At 41.5% G+C, this 15,558-nt stretch overlaps 1 protein-coding gene across 2 annotated transcripts in view; it reads left to right on the top strand.

Annotated features, from left to right (window-relative positions):
* Positions 1–14,881, top strand: part of SLAMF1 (signaling lymphocytic activation molecule family member 1) — a 33,219-nt gene extending 18,338 nt beyond the window's left edge. The window contains exons 4-7 of one of the 2 annotated variants that reach the window (XM_027095276.1): positions 3,228–3,326; positions 8,066–8,139; positions 12,702–12,794; positions 14,208–14,881. In XM_027095276.1, coding sequence (XP_026951077.1) covers positions 3,228–3,326; positions 8,066–8,139; positions 12,702–12,794; positions 14,208–14,258 — 317 coding nt within the window. In that variant the 3' untranslated portion in view covers positions 14,259–14,881. The remainder of the gene's footprint in view (positions 1–3,227; positions 3,327–8,065; positions 8,140–12,701; positions 12,795–14,207) is intronic. The other variant, XR_003430429.1, reaches the window with a different exon arrangement.
* The last annotated feature ends 677 nt before the right edge of the window (positions 14,882–15,558 follow it).

Raw genomic sequence — 15,558 nt, 5'->3', positions numbered from 1 at the left:
GTTGACATTTATTCACCACATGCTGGATTGCAGGCATCGCTCTGAGCACTTTCCATACATTATTTCATTGGTTCCTCAGAACAACTCTGTGAACTGAATATTTTTATGTTCATTTTGCAGATGAGGAGACAGGGGCCCCAGAGAGTAGGAGCAGCCTATCTGAGGTCACAGAGCTATCAAGTGGTAGACCCAGAATTGGAATCCATCTGTCTGGCTCCAAATGCTCTCACTGAAAATAGTCTCCACAGCAGACATAATTCTAAGATGTAGGACATGAACCAAGGTGCTTCAGAGTCCAAGGGGGAGGGAAGAATGGGAGCTGGAATGGTCAGGAAAAGTCACACAGAGGAAGGAAGATTGGCCTGGGGGGTCAGGACTCGGCAGTGGCGGCGGGGGGACCGCTGAAGGTGCAGCGGGAGGGAGAAGAGAGGACCGAGCATATGCACAGGTGTTGGATGGAAGTTGGTGAAGGGACTAGTTGGCACCTCAGAGGGCCTTTGACTCACGAGGTCTCCCAGGCAACCCAGCCTTCTGCTGCTTTCCATGTGGAGGCCTCACCACCACAGGCTAAAACACAAACTGTAAATTCTGTAGGTCTTATGTCACCTGGCTCGACCATCACCTTCTTCTGTGACTCTAGGTACACTTGTCTGAGTCTCAGTTTCCTCAACATAAAATTAGTGAGCTGGGTGAGATAAGCACTACAGTTCCTTTAAGGTTACAAAAGTCTATGGTCCTGTAACTTAAATCCTCCAGTAGATTCATATTACTTTGTATCCAAAGACTAGGAGAAAACTTGGACTTCTGAAATATCTTTCAGGACTGTGGCCAGGTTGCCTCTCAGATCTGGCTGGATTGGCCGAAGCTGGTCATGTATGTCATAGGACAAGTGGAACACATAGCTTTCATCCTCCTGAGACCCTGAAAAGAAAGAGAGGGCTGGTGTCATTGTGTCCCCTGGGCCAGTTATATGTCCCCGTCGTCTTTAGTTTATGTGAGTAGGTGGGCAGCTGAGCTGTCAGCAACAGGAAAAAGTCTCACTTGGCAGAAGTGTTACAGATGCACTTATGTCATCTGCTATTTCCTAACTTTATTTTATGTATGTATCTATGTATTTATTTATTTTGCTATTCTCTAGTTTTAGATGCACCACCTTGTTGGTTTTATTTTATTTTTATCTGAATGAAATTTGAGAGAACTAGTATTTTTTAAAATGACTTAAATAGTCGCAGTGTTTGTTCTTAAATTAACCGTTGATTTAGAAGGTCTCAAAATACATGAAGGAAGAAAAAAGAGGAAATAGTCTTGAAATACTAAGTGCTACTATAACTATTTGCTGGGTCAGTTCCATGGGCTGATGAAACCTGGTGGTACTTAGGCTTCTAGCTCTGCTTCTTTATCTTAGGATCTGAAAGCGTTCTCTGTGGGTTTCTGGTGTTGGCAACATCAATCTGAATAAACAGTCTCTCACTGTTTCTTGGACAACACACACACACACACACACACACACAGACACACACACACACACACACACACACACACCTGTGAAGTGAGTTCTCAGCAACCATAAGCCATTCAGAGTGGTTACTCAGGGTACAGCTGCTCACAGGGCAATTCTAGCCTCAGCAGTGATTTTGTACTCATATTTCATTCTTTATATAAATTCAGGAGTCTTACTACAACTCTCTGCTTGCCCCCTAGCTTTTTTGATCAGGGGTCAAATGACCGCTGAAGTTGGTATCTGGCAGGGTTAAAACATGTTTAATTCTGGGAAGAGACTCTGTCATCAAGATCTTTACAAAACCAGTTCAGTGAGATTCCCTGGGATGACGATGTGTGAAAAGCCTAGAAAGAAAAAGAGAATATTTTCAAACCCAGGAGGCAACCTCTGGTTATCCGTCAGGCTGAAGGCCCACTTGGATCTTGGTGGGGTGCGTTTTCATCAATTTGTTAAGACTTCAGTCTGTATCTTTGGTTAACTCTGTAAACATCTGAATTGTGTCTGCAAGCACTCTACCCCTTTGTACCCTACCTATTTCTTCCTTTCAGTTTCTTCCCAACAAATCCATCATAAGTTCAACAACAAGCAGGCTGATTCCACAACCATCCTTATAAGTTACCTTTACACATTAATGTTACCTCCTGGTATTTAGAAGGTACATGCTATTACTTAGAACCCTAGTGGTGCTTCGGGTTGTCCCTCACCGTTAATTATCCTGGTGTATCTTACCCCAAGCCCATAAGTCTCCCTGACTCTCCAAGAAGTCTGTCTTCAGTATTCAGCCATGTTTCTACTCCTAGACCAACCTCTAGTTCTTGAGGATCTCTGTGCCAGCTTCCTTATCCATAAAATGGGAGTAAGAAGAGTATCTACCTCATAGGATTTTTGTGAGGATTAAATACATTACTAAACAAGATACACTAAAAAAAAAATGCCTGGCCCATTGTAAATGCTCAATAGTTGTCTGTTATTATCTTATTGAGCTAAACGTCTTATTTACTGGGGTAAGAGGTCTCGTCCACTGTTTTCCAAAGTGCTGCTCCTGGTTCAGAAGGATTTGGTAAAGGGAGCAAAGAAGAAAAACTGAAAATTGACTCTCTGATTTTTAGTCTGGGTGATGTACTCTAGTGCTAATATTAAACACAGGACTGATTCAGAGTAAAACTACATACCTTTCTTTCAGTTCAGGTCTAGTGGGTTCAATACAGTTATTTGCATGGAAGGACAATAATAGCACTATTATGTTTATTTTTAAAAAAGCATAAGTAGATCCTCCTTCCTCCCAGTGTCTCATGAGAATGGTGTGGGAGTATGGGGACAGCACATGCAGCCATCATGCTCTTTCTACCAAAATGGATACAGGACACATTAGAAATTTAAAAACAGAGAAACTGAGCAGAGAAGTTGACTTAGAAAAAACAAAGATAAGTTTAATTTTAGTCATGTGGTAGACTGTCTAAAGTGAAGTGAAAAATAAAACATTTGAATAGAAGAATCTTTAAAGAAATTAGGAGTATGAAAGTCAAAAGTAGTGAGAGAAATCGGGATAAGAAAACAGATCTGGAACTCTTCAGTAGTCTAAAGCTGATCTCTAAAACCATAAGATCGAATGTCTCCCTTGAGGAAGAATGTAGACAGAAAACATGAGGCTAGGTCTCCCCACTTCTGCGTGGGATGTTTTTAAACTCACAGCACTTTTGAGACTGCCCTTTGACTTTTTTTTCAGAAGCAAGACAATGGGCACTGTATGCTGGGCTCTTCTTAGGGGTCATCGTTGGTGTCATCATGATTCTGCAAGTGGTAATACTACTGTTGAGAAGAAGAGGTAGGTGACAATAGATTCTTATCAGACTCCCTGTGGTAAGCAGGGGACCTCTCCCCACAAGCACTTGCTCTCACCACTGGGGCTTTCTGCAGGCAATGCCTTTGCAAAAACACTACATAAACATATCCTCGGATCTTGTTCAATTCAGTTTCATTCAACATGTCTTGCTTGATCCCGCCACACTAGGCTGTGGGGATAAAAAGATAGATGAACCACAGGTATTTAATATGGGAGACATGACACAGATAATTTAAATTCAGTATATATGACGAACACTGCAGCAGAGGTGTGTACAGGATGCTGAAGGGATCCAGATAAGAAGCTTAAAATATTCACTAGGAGCAGAATACAGAGGACCCTTGAATCTTGTTCAACAGAAAAGTTATAACTACTGACTAATAATAAAAAGGATGCTTTTACCCAAGGGTTGAAACCTTTCTATAATTTCTTCTTTTTTAATTAATTATTTTATTTATTTTTGGCTCCGTTGGGTCTTCGTTGCTGTGCACGGGCTTTCTCTAGTTGTGGTGAGCGAGGGTTACTCTTCGTTGCGATGTGTGGGCTTCTCATTGCGGTGGCTTTTCTTGTTGTGGAGCACAGGCTCTAGGCGTGTGGACTTCAGTAGTTGTGGCTCGCGGGCTGTAGTGTGCAGGCTCAATAGTTGTGGCATGCAGCCTTAGTTGCTCCACGACATGTGGGATCTTCCCAGACCAGGGCTCGAACCCATGTCCCCTGCCTTGGCGGATGGATTCTTAACCACTGTGCCACCAGGGAAGTCCCTATAATTTCTTTTTATGCTTACAATATCCCTCTGAGAAAAGGAGGGTATAGTTGTTTCTATGTGACTTAGCAATGGGGTAACCAAGGCACAGAGAGAATGACTCCTGCAAAGTCACCCAGCTGATTGGTGAGGGAATCAGAACTGCAACTATGTGTCCCAACTACCGGGGCGTGTTCCTCTAGGAAGGCCCACAGCTTATCAGAAGACAGCAGAGAGAACACACTTTACTACCATTTTAGCACAAATTCTGACTCACCTTGGACAAGTGTGCAATTCATGAGGTCACTTAAAGCCAAACTAAATAGTTATGGAAAGTTACCCAGGGTAGACTGAAACCATTAGGGCCCAATTACTCCCTTGCAGTTTCAATGCCTAGAGTTAGTATCTCCTGGCCTCCCCTCCAAGTTGTTCTATGATTCAATATCCTGGGCAGTGTGCTCCCCTCAGCGACACTACCCACCACCCACTCACATTAGCATCAGAAGGTCCTGCCCCATGATCAGGACAGATCCCTGGGCTGGTCTTCCCATGGGGAGAATAGAACTTGATCCTCACACCACAGATCTGATGGCCGATCTCATTCTCAAGTAGATCAGTGTTCTCCACATATAACCTTCTTGGAAAAGCCCTGTCTCAGCACTCTGATGTTGGTTTTGCTTATGTAAAAAAATCTAGGTCATAGCAAGCCGCCTACTTTGTCTCATTTCCTCCATTTAAGAGGTAGCTGGGGAGGAATGGGGGGAGTGCGGCAATGCAGACAGAAATCACGATGAGAGTCCATGGGGATGGGCCAGGGCAGCCACATTTGTCTTAGACAATAAGGAAGCAGTGAAATACCAGCGATGAGAAAACCGAGATTAACATACCTGCATTAACCCAGCTGGTGAAGGTCCTGGGATCCTAACCTGCACTCTTTCCTCAACTACATCCTGCTCATCACATGGTTGTCTCTGAAGGGAATAGCGCTCCCCACCCCACTACAATTCTCTACTACTTTTCCCAAACACGTACCCATCCTTGTTTCTAATCACCGTGTATTCCTTGTAAGCCAGGAACATACAAAACCCTGCCTTAAGTCTATGGGAAAAGCTTATACTAAATTGCTGTACCCCCATAAGACTTTGCTCAAGAGATTCTGTTGCCAACTTCTATTGGTGTCACCTCCAGAATGCAGCCTGACTCTGAAGGTTTTCAGATGGACTCTCTGGAAATTTCGTGTCCAGGAGACACACTAGATAAGAACATAGATTTTTAGCATTCAAATGCAGACTTTGCCACTGACAAGCTCTGTGATCAAACGAAAGGCAAACAAATCTGCAAAATGGGGATAATATTATGTACTTCATGGTATTGATGTGGGGATCCATAAGTCAATATACTGAAAGCACTGAACACGATGGCTTCCATGGATAGATGATGGATGAGAGATGGATAAATAGATGGATACACACACACACACACACACACACACACACACACACACACACACACACAGAAAGACTAATCTCTTAATGTAAGCATCAATAGTTAATCTCTATTGCCAGCAGAGGGCAGCGCTGGAAGGATCTGGGAAGAGCACCTAGAACAGATTTAAAGTACTTGAGGTTAGGGTAACATAAGACAACTTTATGCCTCAGATGAGAGCTGAAAAGGATATTAGACCGACTATGCCTTCATTTTACAGTCATGGTAAGAGAAGAGACCCATTGAGATGACATGTTGTCCAATGACACACAGCTAATGAGGGCTAGAAGGGGGATGCCCCAATGCTAAGGTCAAGACATTTTTCATTAGATCTTAAGGCCTCAGTGACTAGAGTTGAGCTGGCTCCTGAAAACCTGTTTCTGCATTGGGGAAGAAAAGCATGAGACTGAATTATCTTGGTCCAGTGGTCTTTTTGAGAAGCAACATTCAGCCTTGCCTTTTCCATCTCTCTGACCCTTTGGGACTTTTCCCTCAATTGTAATTTTCAGCTTGAGCTGACCTGAAAGACTGAAAGTCCTTAAGGACTGAGGTCTGTTCTCTACACTATTTGTTCCCCTACAACACCTAGGACAGTGCTGAGTGGGGGCTTCTAACTGTGCAAACATTCATGGTTTTGAACCGAAGGATGTGTTTCACAGAACTAACTCATGCCCTCTCTGTTATCTCCTCTGATCACCCCAAACCCTATCCTCCCTCCCTATCCCCCCGCAACACGCATCCTCAGCCAGTTATCAACCCTGACCAAAAAAGTGAAGTTGGAGCAACCAAGCAGGTACTCCATGCCCACACATGCACAGGAAAACCATACGTTGGCTTCTTTGAATTCTTTGAGCTTCCCAGCAGCTGCCCGTCATTTCCCTCCCAAGTGTCACACCCTCATGCAGCACCTTCCACCACCTTCATCACGTACATACATACAAGGCCTTTCCCTTCCAAATAAAAATATACCTCTCCTAAGTGCTATTCCCTCAGAGACATGCTCCTAGATTTTTAAGAGAATAAATTAATTGGTGTTAAAATAAGTCTACCCTAAAGACTTCATGTGATTTCCTCTGAATCAAGTCTCCATTGTTTTTGCCTGGATTTTGCAATAGTCCCAAAACAGGCCTCCCTGTTCCCATCTGTTTTTTACCCTCCATCCTTCTCACTGCTACATGATATATCCAAAGAATACCACAAAACATTAGAAAGAATGAGATAGGTCTACTGCACTAGCATGGAAAATGTCCTCAACACATTTTAGCTGAAAGGGTCAAGTTACAGAGAAGTGTATGGAATGACTGTATTTGCAGAAGAAATATCTGTATAAGTATAGCAAGTGTCCAGAGCTGCACCGTCTAATACGGTAGTCATCAGCCACGTGTGGCTGTTTAAATTTAAATTAATTAGAATTAAACACAATTTTAAATAATTTTATTGAAGTATAGTTGATTTACCATGTTGTGTTAATTTCTGCTGTACAGCAAAGTGATTCAGTTATACATATACATACATTCTTCTTCATAGAATTAAAAACAATTTAAAATTCAGTTTCTCGGTTGCATTAGTCACAGTTCAAGTGCTCAGTAGTGACTTGTGGCTTGCAGCTACCATAGTAGACTGCAAATATGGAACATTTCCATCATCGAAGATGATGTTCTATTGTACAGAGCTGATCTGGAAGGATATACATCAAACTGTTAAAAGCAATTACTTCTGAGAATGAAATTGTACCGGTTAATGGGGGAAAGAGGACATACTTTTTACTCTCTATTATTTAAATTTTTGTAACAAGAATGAATTATTCCTATAATTTAAAAAGAAAAAATTTAAAAACTGGTTAAAAATTTAAATGTTCTGCAACATATTAATTTCCAGAGATCCTAGGCTCTGAGCAAAAAAAGATGGTAGGCATTAGAATGACATTGCAGCTTTATTCCAAATAGTCCCAGGCAGATCATCCCTCTTGCACCCCTTCCACCTACACATACACCGTCCCCCAGAAACAGGGAGGTGAGAAAGCTGTGAATGAAACAACATGCTATGAGCTAAAGAATTCGAAAGAGGTATAAATAACTTGCCCTGCCCCTAAAGAACTTAGAATTCTATTAGGAGATCAGATATATACATCAAACAATAGAGATCAAAATAATTGAATGGCATATCAATTACACCTAACAATTGCACCTAACACTATGTGCCAGGCACTGTTCTATACACTTTACAAGTAATAGCTCATGTAATCATCACAACAGCCCTGTGAGGCAGGTATTTCAATCCCATTTTACAGATAGGGAAATAGGCCAAGAGAGATCAAGTAACTAACCTAATGTCATATGACAAATGTACACGGGGTTTGGGACTCAGTGCTTTGTTCCTGTGGTACTTCTGGGGAAGGTGGGTGTGCAATGGTGGGTAAAGACCAGACAGGTCTGAGCAGAGAGTTCATGCTGGGGACCAGAGGGAGATAACCACTATGGTTTCTTTTCCCCAGGTAAAACAGACAATTACCAGCCAACAATGGAAGCAAAAAGCCTTACTATCTATGCCCAAGTCCAGAAATCAGGTGTAAGTCCTATACTGTCTTTGTCTGGGGTGGACCTGTCATGTTTCCCATGGAATCCCTGGCCATTCAGTTCACTTTGCATGTCTGACATTCATGGTTCTACGTGGGTTCTGAAGCAGAGGAAATTAAGAAAGCAGAAGTCAAGAACAAGAGCTCTCTAAAAGAACATTAACTTCGGTGTTAGATGGGACTATTTATTATTTGAAATAATGGGAAACACGGGGTAATTTTCTGGTCATCTGTTTCTTCATAGGAAAAATTGAGGAAGCTAGAAACATGTGATGTATGACTCCTTCCAGCTCTGGCATTCTAGGAGTCTACGGTTCTCTGTTATCAAACTCTTTCCTTCTCTATGGAAGAGGGTGCCAGCTTGAGGAGAGAGAGGAAGATTGAGAAAGGCTATTGTGTGACATGTTGGTCTGATCCAAGCTTAAGAGTTTGCAAACATCAAAGAGACAAGGAAGGAAGATCTTGAGGATTCTGCCTGGAGAGTGGTTGGTGAGATGGAAGATGATATGTAGGCAGCAGATGAAAGCAAAACTGTGACGGAGTGATGGTTGGGCTGAAACAGAAGAGATGGATTTAAAAAACTAGAGTCATGATGAAGTTGAGGAGCAGATAAGTTAGAAGTAAGAGGGAGGCTAAAGAATGATGGCTAGATATGAAGATATTATAGTTTTTCTGACATGAAGGCAATTCTAGGTGATGTATAGGCCAGAATACGGCCATTCAGGGTGTAGGGGAAGGCAAATTCTTGAGTAGAAGATGTGAAGATAAAGACAGCTTTGATTAGCACCTTGGAAAATTGCATCAGATGACAGTAAATGCATTTCTGATAACCAGAGATAAACTCTTGGACAAAGCCCTTCTTTCTACTGTCCCCTAGTGGCCTGGAGGGTGTATTACACAGGCCATGACCACCGTTGAGAACCGAACTCCATTTAAATATATGAGTCCCAAGAGCAACCTCTTTTGCATATACATATTTAGGTAATCAGGTTCAACTTAACCATGGTGCCTTCCCTATCTATTCTATCCCATGTTGCTAGCACCCCTCTTTTTACTGTAAAGTATGACATCCATACCAAAAAGTGCACAATGTATAAATGTCAGCTCAATGAATTACCCCATCTTGATACCTAGTAAAGCAAATCTCCCCAGCTTGTTTTTCTTTAAGAGCTTTTGGCTATTATGTCCCTTTGTACTTGCGTATGTATTTTCGAATCAGCTTCTCAAGTATCACAGAAAGGGGAAAAATCCTATTAGGATTACATTGAATCTGCAGATCTATTTGAGGAGAAATCATATCTTTTAGTATTGAGTCTTCTAGGACCATAAAACTACCACCCAGATCAAGGAACAGAACATTGTCCCCACCCCCAGAAGACCTCCTTGTGTGCCTCATAATCACTATCTTCTCTCTCCTCCCCAAAGATTCCCTATCCTTACTTTCTGAAAATATAGTTTACTCTTTTTTTTTTCCCTTTGGACTTTATAAAAATGGAATGTTATAGCATTTTTCCTCCTGTGTACAGTTTATTTTGCTCGATATTACCTTTTATGAGATTCAAGCATGTCTTTGAGCTTAGATATAATGCATTCATATTCATTGATTTATGGAATATCAATGTATACATATACAAGAGTTTATTCTTCCAGTTGACTACTGATGAACATTTGTGTTATTTCCAGTCTGAAGCTATTATGAAAATTGCAGCCATTCATATTCATACGTGTGCTTCTTGGTAGATACGTGCACATATTTTTGTTGGGGATATATCTAAATGTAGAATTGCTAAGTCACAGAGTATGCATATCCTCAAATTGATTAGATAAGGCCAAACTGTTTTTCAAAGTGGGTGTACCAATTTACTTTTTTGCAACTACATACAAGAGTTTCAGTTGCTACACATTCTAATCGAAATTTGGTGTTATTGGTCTTTTAAGTTTTAGTCATTCTTTTGGATGTGTCTTTTTATAGTTCTATTTTGCATTCCTCTAATTATTAAGAAAGTTGAACAATTTTTCATGTGTTTATTGGCTGTATAAATATCCTCTTTCTTAAAGTGACTGTTAAATCTCTTGCCAATTTTCCCTTGCATTTCAGTCTGTTTTGGGTGGGATTATTATAAGGCTTTTAAACATTTTTAGCAGTTATATTTTAGCACATACCTTCACCCATCTTGTGGCTTGCCTCTGCAATTTCTCAAAGATACATTTTGATAAAGGAAAGTTCTCAATTTTAGTGTGAACAATTTCATCAACTCTTCCTTTGTGTTATAAAAAGATAACACTTTTTGTATTCCAGTTAAGAAATCTTTCTTTACTCCCAGGTATGAAGATATTCTTCTACCGTCTTCTAAAAACTGTATGGTTTATCTTTTCAACTTATATCTGCTATGCACCTGAAAATGATTTTTTGAGTGTGGTGTGAGATGGGTCAACTTTTATTTTTTTCCATATGGATATCCTATTGACTATTTATATTTAAAAACTGTCCTTGCCTCACTGCAGTGCCACCTCATTATAAATCAAGCGTCCATCTGTGTGTGGATCTATTTTGAAGTTCTCTGTTCTGCTCCATCGGTTTATTTCTTTACAATTGCACCAGAACCATACTGTCTTAACAAATCTGTGATTGCAGATTTATTACAAGTTTGATATCTGGTAAAACAAACCTTTTTACTTGTTCTTGTTCTTCAAGTTCTTGGCCATTTTTGGTCCTTTGCATTTTCATCTATATATTTTAGATTCAGTTTGTAAAAATCCTCCTTAAAATCCTGCTGGAACTTTAATTAGAACTGCATTGATCACTTTCAGAAGATCATATATGTTTTCCTATTGAGTCTTTCAATTCATAAAATGATATATCCTTTATTTAGATCTTCTTTAATTTTACCCTATCACTCCTTGAATTATCTTCTGCAACATTACTTCCAAAGTGCTGGCTAGCTCCTTTTTACTAAAAGGACCTTTTTACTAAAAGGACATTTTATTAAAAGCATTACCTGGAACCTAATTAGAAATGCAAAAAGTCAGGCCCCACCCCAGATCTTCTGAAATAGAACCAGACTTCTAACAAGATTTCCAGGTAATTCATATGCACATTAAAGTGTGAGAAGCCCTGCTCTACCCCAAGCACTTCCAGTAATGGGAAATTCACTGCCTCTCAAGGTAATTCATCCCACATTTGAGCACTTCTTACTATTAGAAAGATCTTATTATATTGAACCAAAATATTACCCTAAAAATTCCAACCTTGGTTTAAAGCTGACAGACTGTACAGAACAAATGTAATTCTTCTTCTACATGGCAACCCATCAGATATATGAAGAGAAAGATCATGTCCCACCTTGAATCTTCTTTCCTCCAGTAAAGTTTTCCAATTCCTTATCTCTTCCACCAGATGACAAGATTCCAAGTTCTCTCCCATTATAACCCATATGCTTCCGTTTTAAGGCTAGTTCTATGTCCAGGAAAGGCAGAGAATAGCATTATCCTACACCAGTGCCCCCAAGTATGTTGAAAAGATGACTTTCCAGGCATAAGATATGTCGTCTCCATCTTAGAGGGACGGGGTCTCAATTTATGCCTACACTGACTTCGTCCTGGTATTGTGGATTTTAATTCATTCTAAGTAACATTAACAAACAACAGCTGAAGGTTTTTATGTGCCTAGCACTGTTACATGGGGAATGCAAAGAAAAAATAGGCTATTTCTCAAGGAATTGATGGGCTGTTTGGAGAAGCGATGTGTAAATACATCAGAGTGTCTTAAATACAGTGTACAGTTAAGTGCCGTAATGTGTGAATTAGACTTTAGGTACCTGAGGAATTTAGGTGAAGGAGAAGTCATTATAAGTTGGGGTAACCAAAGAAGGACACTATAATGGAAAATACATGCGCTTTAAGTTAAAAGATATTTTAAGTTAAAATCCTGGCTTTGATACTTCTTGCATGTTCACATTAAGAAAGTATTAAATCTTTCTGGACTTTAGCCTCTTCATCTGTAAAATGTGAGTAACAGTTTTTAACATAAAGAGTGGTTGTGAGACAAATGGGAAGATATATGTGAAGAACTTGGTAAACTTTAACACACTCGCACATGTGTGGTTATTATGAAGTTCAATGTTTGGACAGGAAAGAGAATTGATGAGAAGCCATATTAGAGTGAGTAATAGCAGGACTTCATGTTGTGGGTGATATGAGTGAGACTAAAATACTATAAAAATCGCATTCCCTTCAGCTGCCTATGTAAGAACCACACCAATTTCAGTTCACTGTGAGCAAGATGTTTAAAACATCTGGGAAGTGATGATGGTGAATCAGGCTGCCTCACAAGGCTGTGAGCTCCATGTCACTCGGGGAGTCTGAGCAAAGCCCAGAGAATTGAGTTCCAGGGAATTTGGGGGAGAATTTTCACCTGGGAAGGAGGCTGGACCAAATGACTCCAAGGAGCTTTCTAACTCAAAACTTCTTGAGGCTACGCTTCTCCATGGGGAAAGTTGAATGGGAAATAACTTGCTGCTCAGCTAATCTCCTGCTGTCTTTGCTTCCCTTGTAGTCTGTTCAGAAGAAACCTGACTCTCTGCCAGCTCAGGACCCCTGCACCACCATTTACGTTGCTGCCACAGAGCCTGTGCCAGAGCCCGTCCAGGTGAGGCATTGCTCTGTGCCTCCTCTCTGTAGAGAGGGAATAGGTGGAGGAGGGGAAAGGGTGGAACCTGTGTAGAGCTGAAATGAGGACGTAGGCCCTTGCAAGCAGGTAGCAAGGAGCATCTGCAGCCTCAGTTACAGGGCTTCCGGGAAACCCCTCGTGGCTGCTTACACGGGGTCTCTGCTCACTCTCTGCTCACCAGGCTTTCTCTGAGAGCTGTCACGTCAGAATCAACTGGCATATTTGTTAAAAATAAAGGCTCCCAGGACCTTCTACCTAGGATTCTGTTCAATCAGAATGTCTATGATGGGTAACCAGGCATCTACATGTTAAAAAACAACATCCTCCTGGTGATCCTGATGCACATTTAAGTTCAGGAATCGCACCTTGAGTCCAGGAGTTCTCCAGTCCAGCTGCATGACAGAATTGCCAGGGGAGCTTTGTAAAAACGCTCATGCCTAGTCTCCATTCATCCCTGGTTAATCAGAACATTTAGGAGTAGAACTCTGCATAGGTGTAAAGCCTAGAAGACAGTATGACACATGGCCCGCCTGTTCTACCCCATTGCAAGATCAGCATGGATTAAGTTTACTTGACAGGAATCTTTCCTTTTACTAAACGAACAGAAGTAAATTCTGGGCTAAAATCTTGGCTGTAGTTGGACCCTATTAAATAAAGCATTTTAGGAGACAATGGAGGATCAAAATGCCACAGAAATGCCCATTTTCCTCAAAGCTCCTACTGTACACACACTCAGCAATGCTTGGGAGGATGCCTCATCTTCATCTTGAGGTGTATTCACAGACCACTCTCCTATCCAAAGGGAAGTAAAAACATAAATCTGACTTAAAAGCTTTAAATAATGTAGATTTTTAATGATGTTTTCTTGGGGAAGATACACAGCACTCGGTATATTTCACATTTTACAGCAAAACCACCTGAATTCCCTCATTCCTGTCTCTTTCTGTCTCAGACTCTTGAATCTCCTCTCCCTGCGAGAAGTCTTTGCCCACAATCTTCACCTCTTCCCCATCCCTCTCTTGCAGGAACCACTTCTTTCTTCTCCCTTTGGGTCTCATTAATCCCCCCCTTTTTAGAGCTCAGTAATTTAGAACTCTTTTGGCTTCTCTAAACTGAGTGCAGGTCCTCAGATGACTGGGACAGGTCTCCCAGTCTCCCTGATGACATGCGTATGCTTGAAGGGAGCTGTAACCCATCTTGTGGGTGAGCAGGTAGTCTGGGAAGCTGAGTGCTACCTCTAGCAATACCCAGCTGTGGCAGACCCTGAGCAAGCTGCAATGCTACATGATTCTTGAGACGCTTTCCTTTTTCTAAGCATCACTGCTTCCATTTGTAGCCTGTGAACCTAGTGCTGGTCCCTCCACCCACAGACTTGTTCTCTTTTGCCCCCAGCAATCAAGCTCCATCACAGTATATGCCAGCGTGACACTTCCAGAGAGCTGACACCACAGATCCAGTGGAGGGACTTTCTGAAGGAATACGGAGGAGCCAAAATAAACACTGAACTTGGTCTCAAGTCCCAAGTTTCTTGTGACATCTACACATCTGTACTCTTCTTGGATCGACTCCCTGGTGATGTTTCTCCCACATCTACCCGCGAAATAGATAAGGAAGCGAGGTTTCCCAAGCACTTAGCCTGCTATGTGGGAGGCACAGGCTCAGAACAGAGAGCTGCTTGGAATAGCTTTCCATCTCTGTGGTGTAGCAGATGAAATGGATAATGCCGGTCCAGTGAGGTGTCTCGCTCTTTGCTGCAATTGGGTAATAAAAGCCAAAGGCAGAAAGTCAGGACAGGACATCTAGTACCTATCTCAGACAGCTGACCACCAGCAACAAAGTCTGGAACAGCATACCCTTGGGCTGCCTGTCCTTGGTCTGGGAGCTGCTCCCGATCACCATGCAGACTTGATCAAGGCTCTGGGCCTCAGTTTCTCTCTCTGGATAGACAATGAGATTATTGTCTCAATGAGATTAATAAACACTCTGAGATTATGCCATAAAAGAAGCTAATAAAGTATTTTATTTGTAAAACCTGGAAGCTAAGAGTCAATAAACTGAAAATATGACTTTGAGGTCTCTGAGCTTTGAGTAATGGAATGAAAAAAAATCTAAGATTCTTAAAAGTACAGTTTTGTGCAAATGATGTTCAGATTTAAAGAAAAGGCTTCCCTGGTGGCGCAGTGGTTGGGAGTCCGCCTGCCGATGCAGGGGACACGGGTTCGTGCCCCGGTCCGGGAAGATCCCACATGCCGCGGAGCGGCTGGGCCCGTGAGCCATGGCCGCTGAGCCTGCGCGTCCAGAGCCTGTGCTCCACAGTGGGAGAGGCCATAGCAGTGAGAGGCCTGCGTACCACCAAAAAAAAAAAAAAAGAAAAGTGGTAAGTGTTTTGTGATACTGTTACAAAGGAACTTGGGATAATCAGAACTTGTCCCAGAGTGACTTTTCACTTCCCCAAATGATTTTTAAATCCTAGTTCTCTGCTTACTCTGTTGAACAACAAACCTGGAGCCTCAACTAAGACTCTTCAAACTGATTCTGAGTCCATTTTACATCCATGGCTTCACATCCCCAGGGTCTCTACCAGACACTTCTTAATCCTTGCATACCTCTCCCCATCACTAAATGTATCTTGAAGTAGACAATAACATATATTGGCCCAACAGTTTCAAGTAATTGAATGCTTAATAACTTAAATTATTGGCTGCAGACAGAAAGAGCCTCTTCTATTAAAGTCCTATTTCCC

The sequence above is a fragment of the Aethalodelphis obliquidens genome, unplaced genomic scaffold, assembly GCF_003676395.1.
Source record: "Aethalodelphis obliquidens isolate GAN/ISIS:26980383/991018 unplaced genomic scaffold, ASM367639v1 scaffold90, whole genome shotgun sequence".
NCBI lineage: Eukaryota > Metazoa > Chordata > Mammalia > Artiodactyla > Delphinidae > Aethalodelphis > Aethalodelphis obliquidens.
The sequence above is the reverse complement of the archived record's forward strand: the minus strand, read 5'-3'. Positions and strand labels throughout refer to the sequence as shown.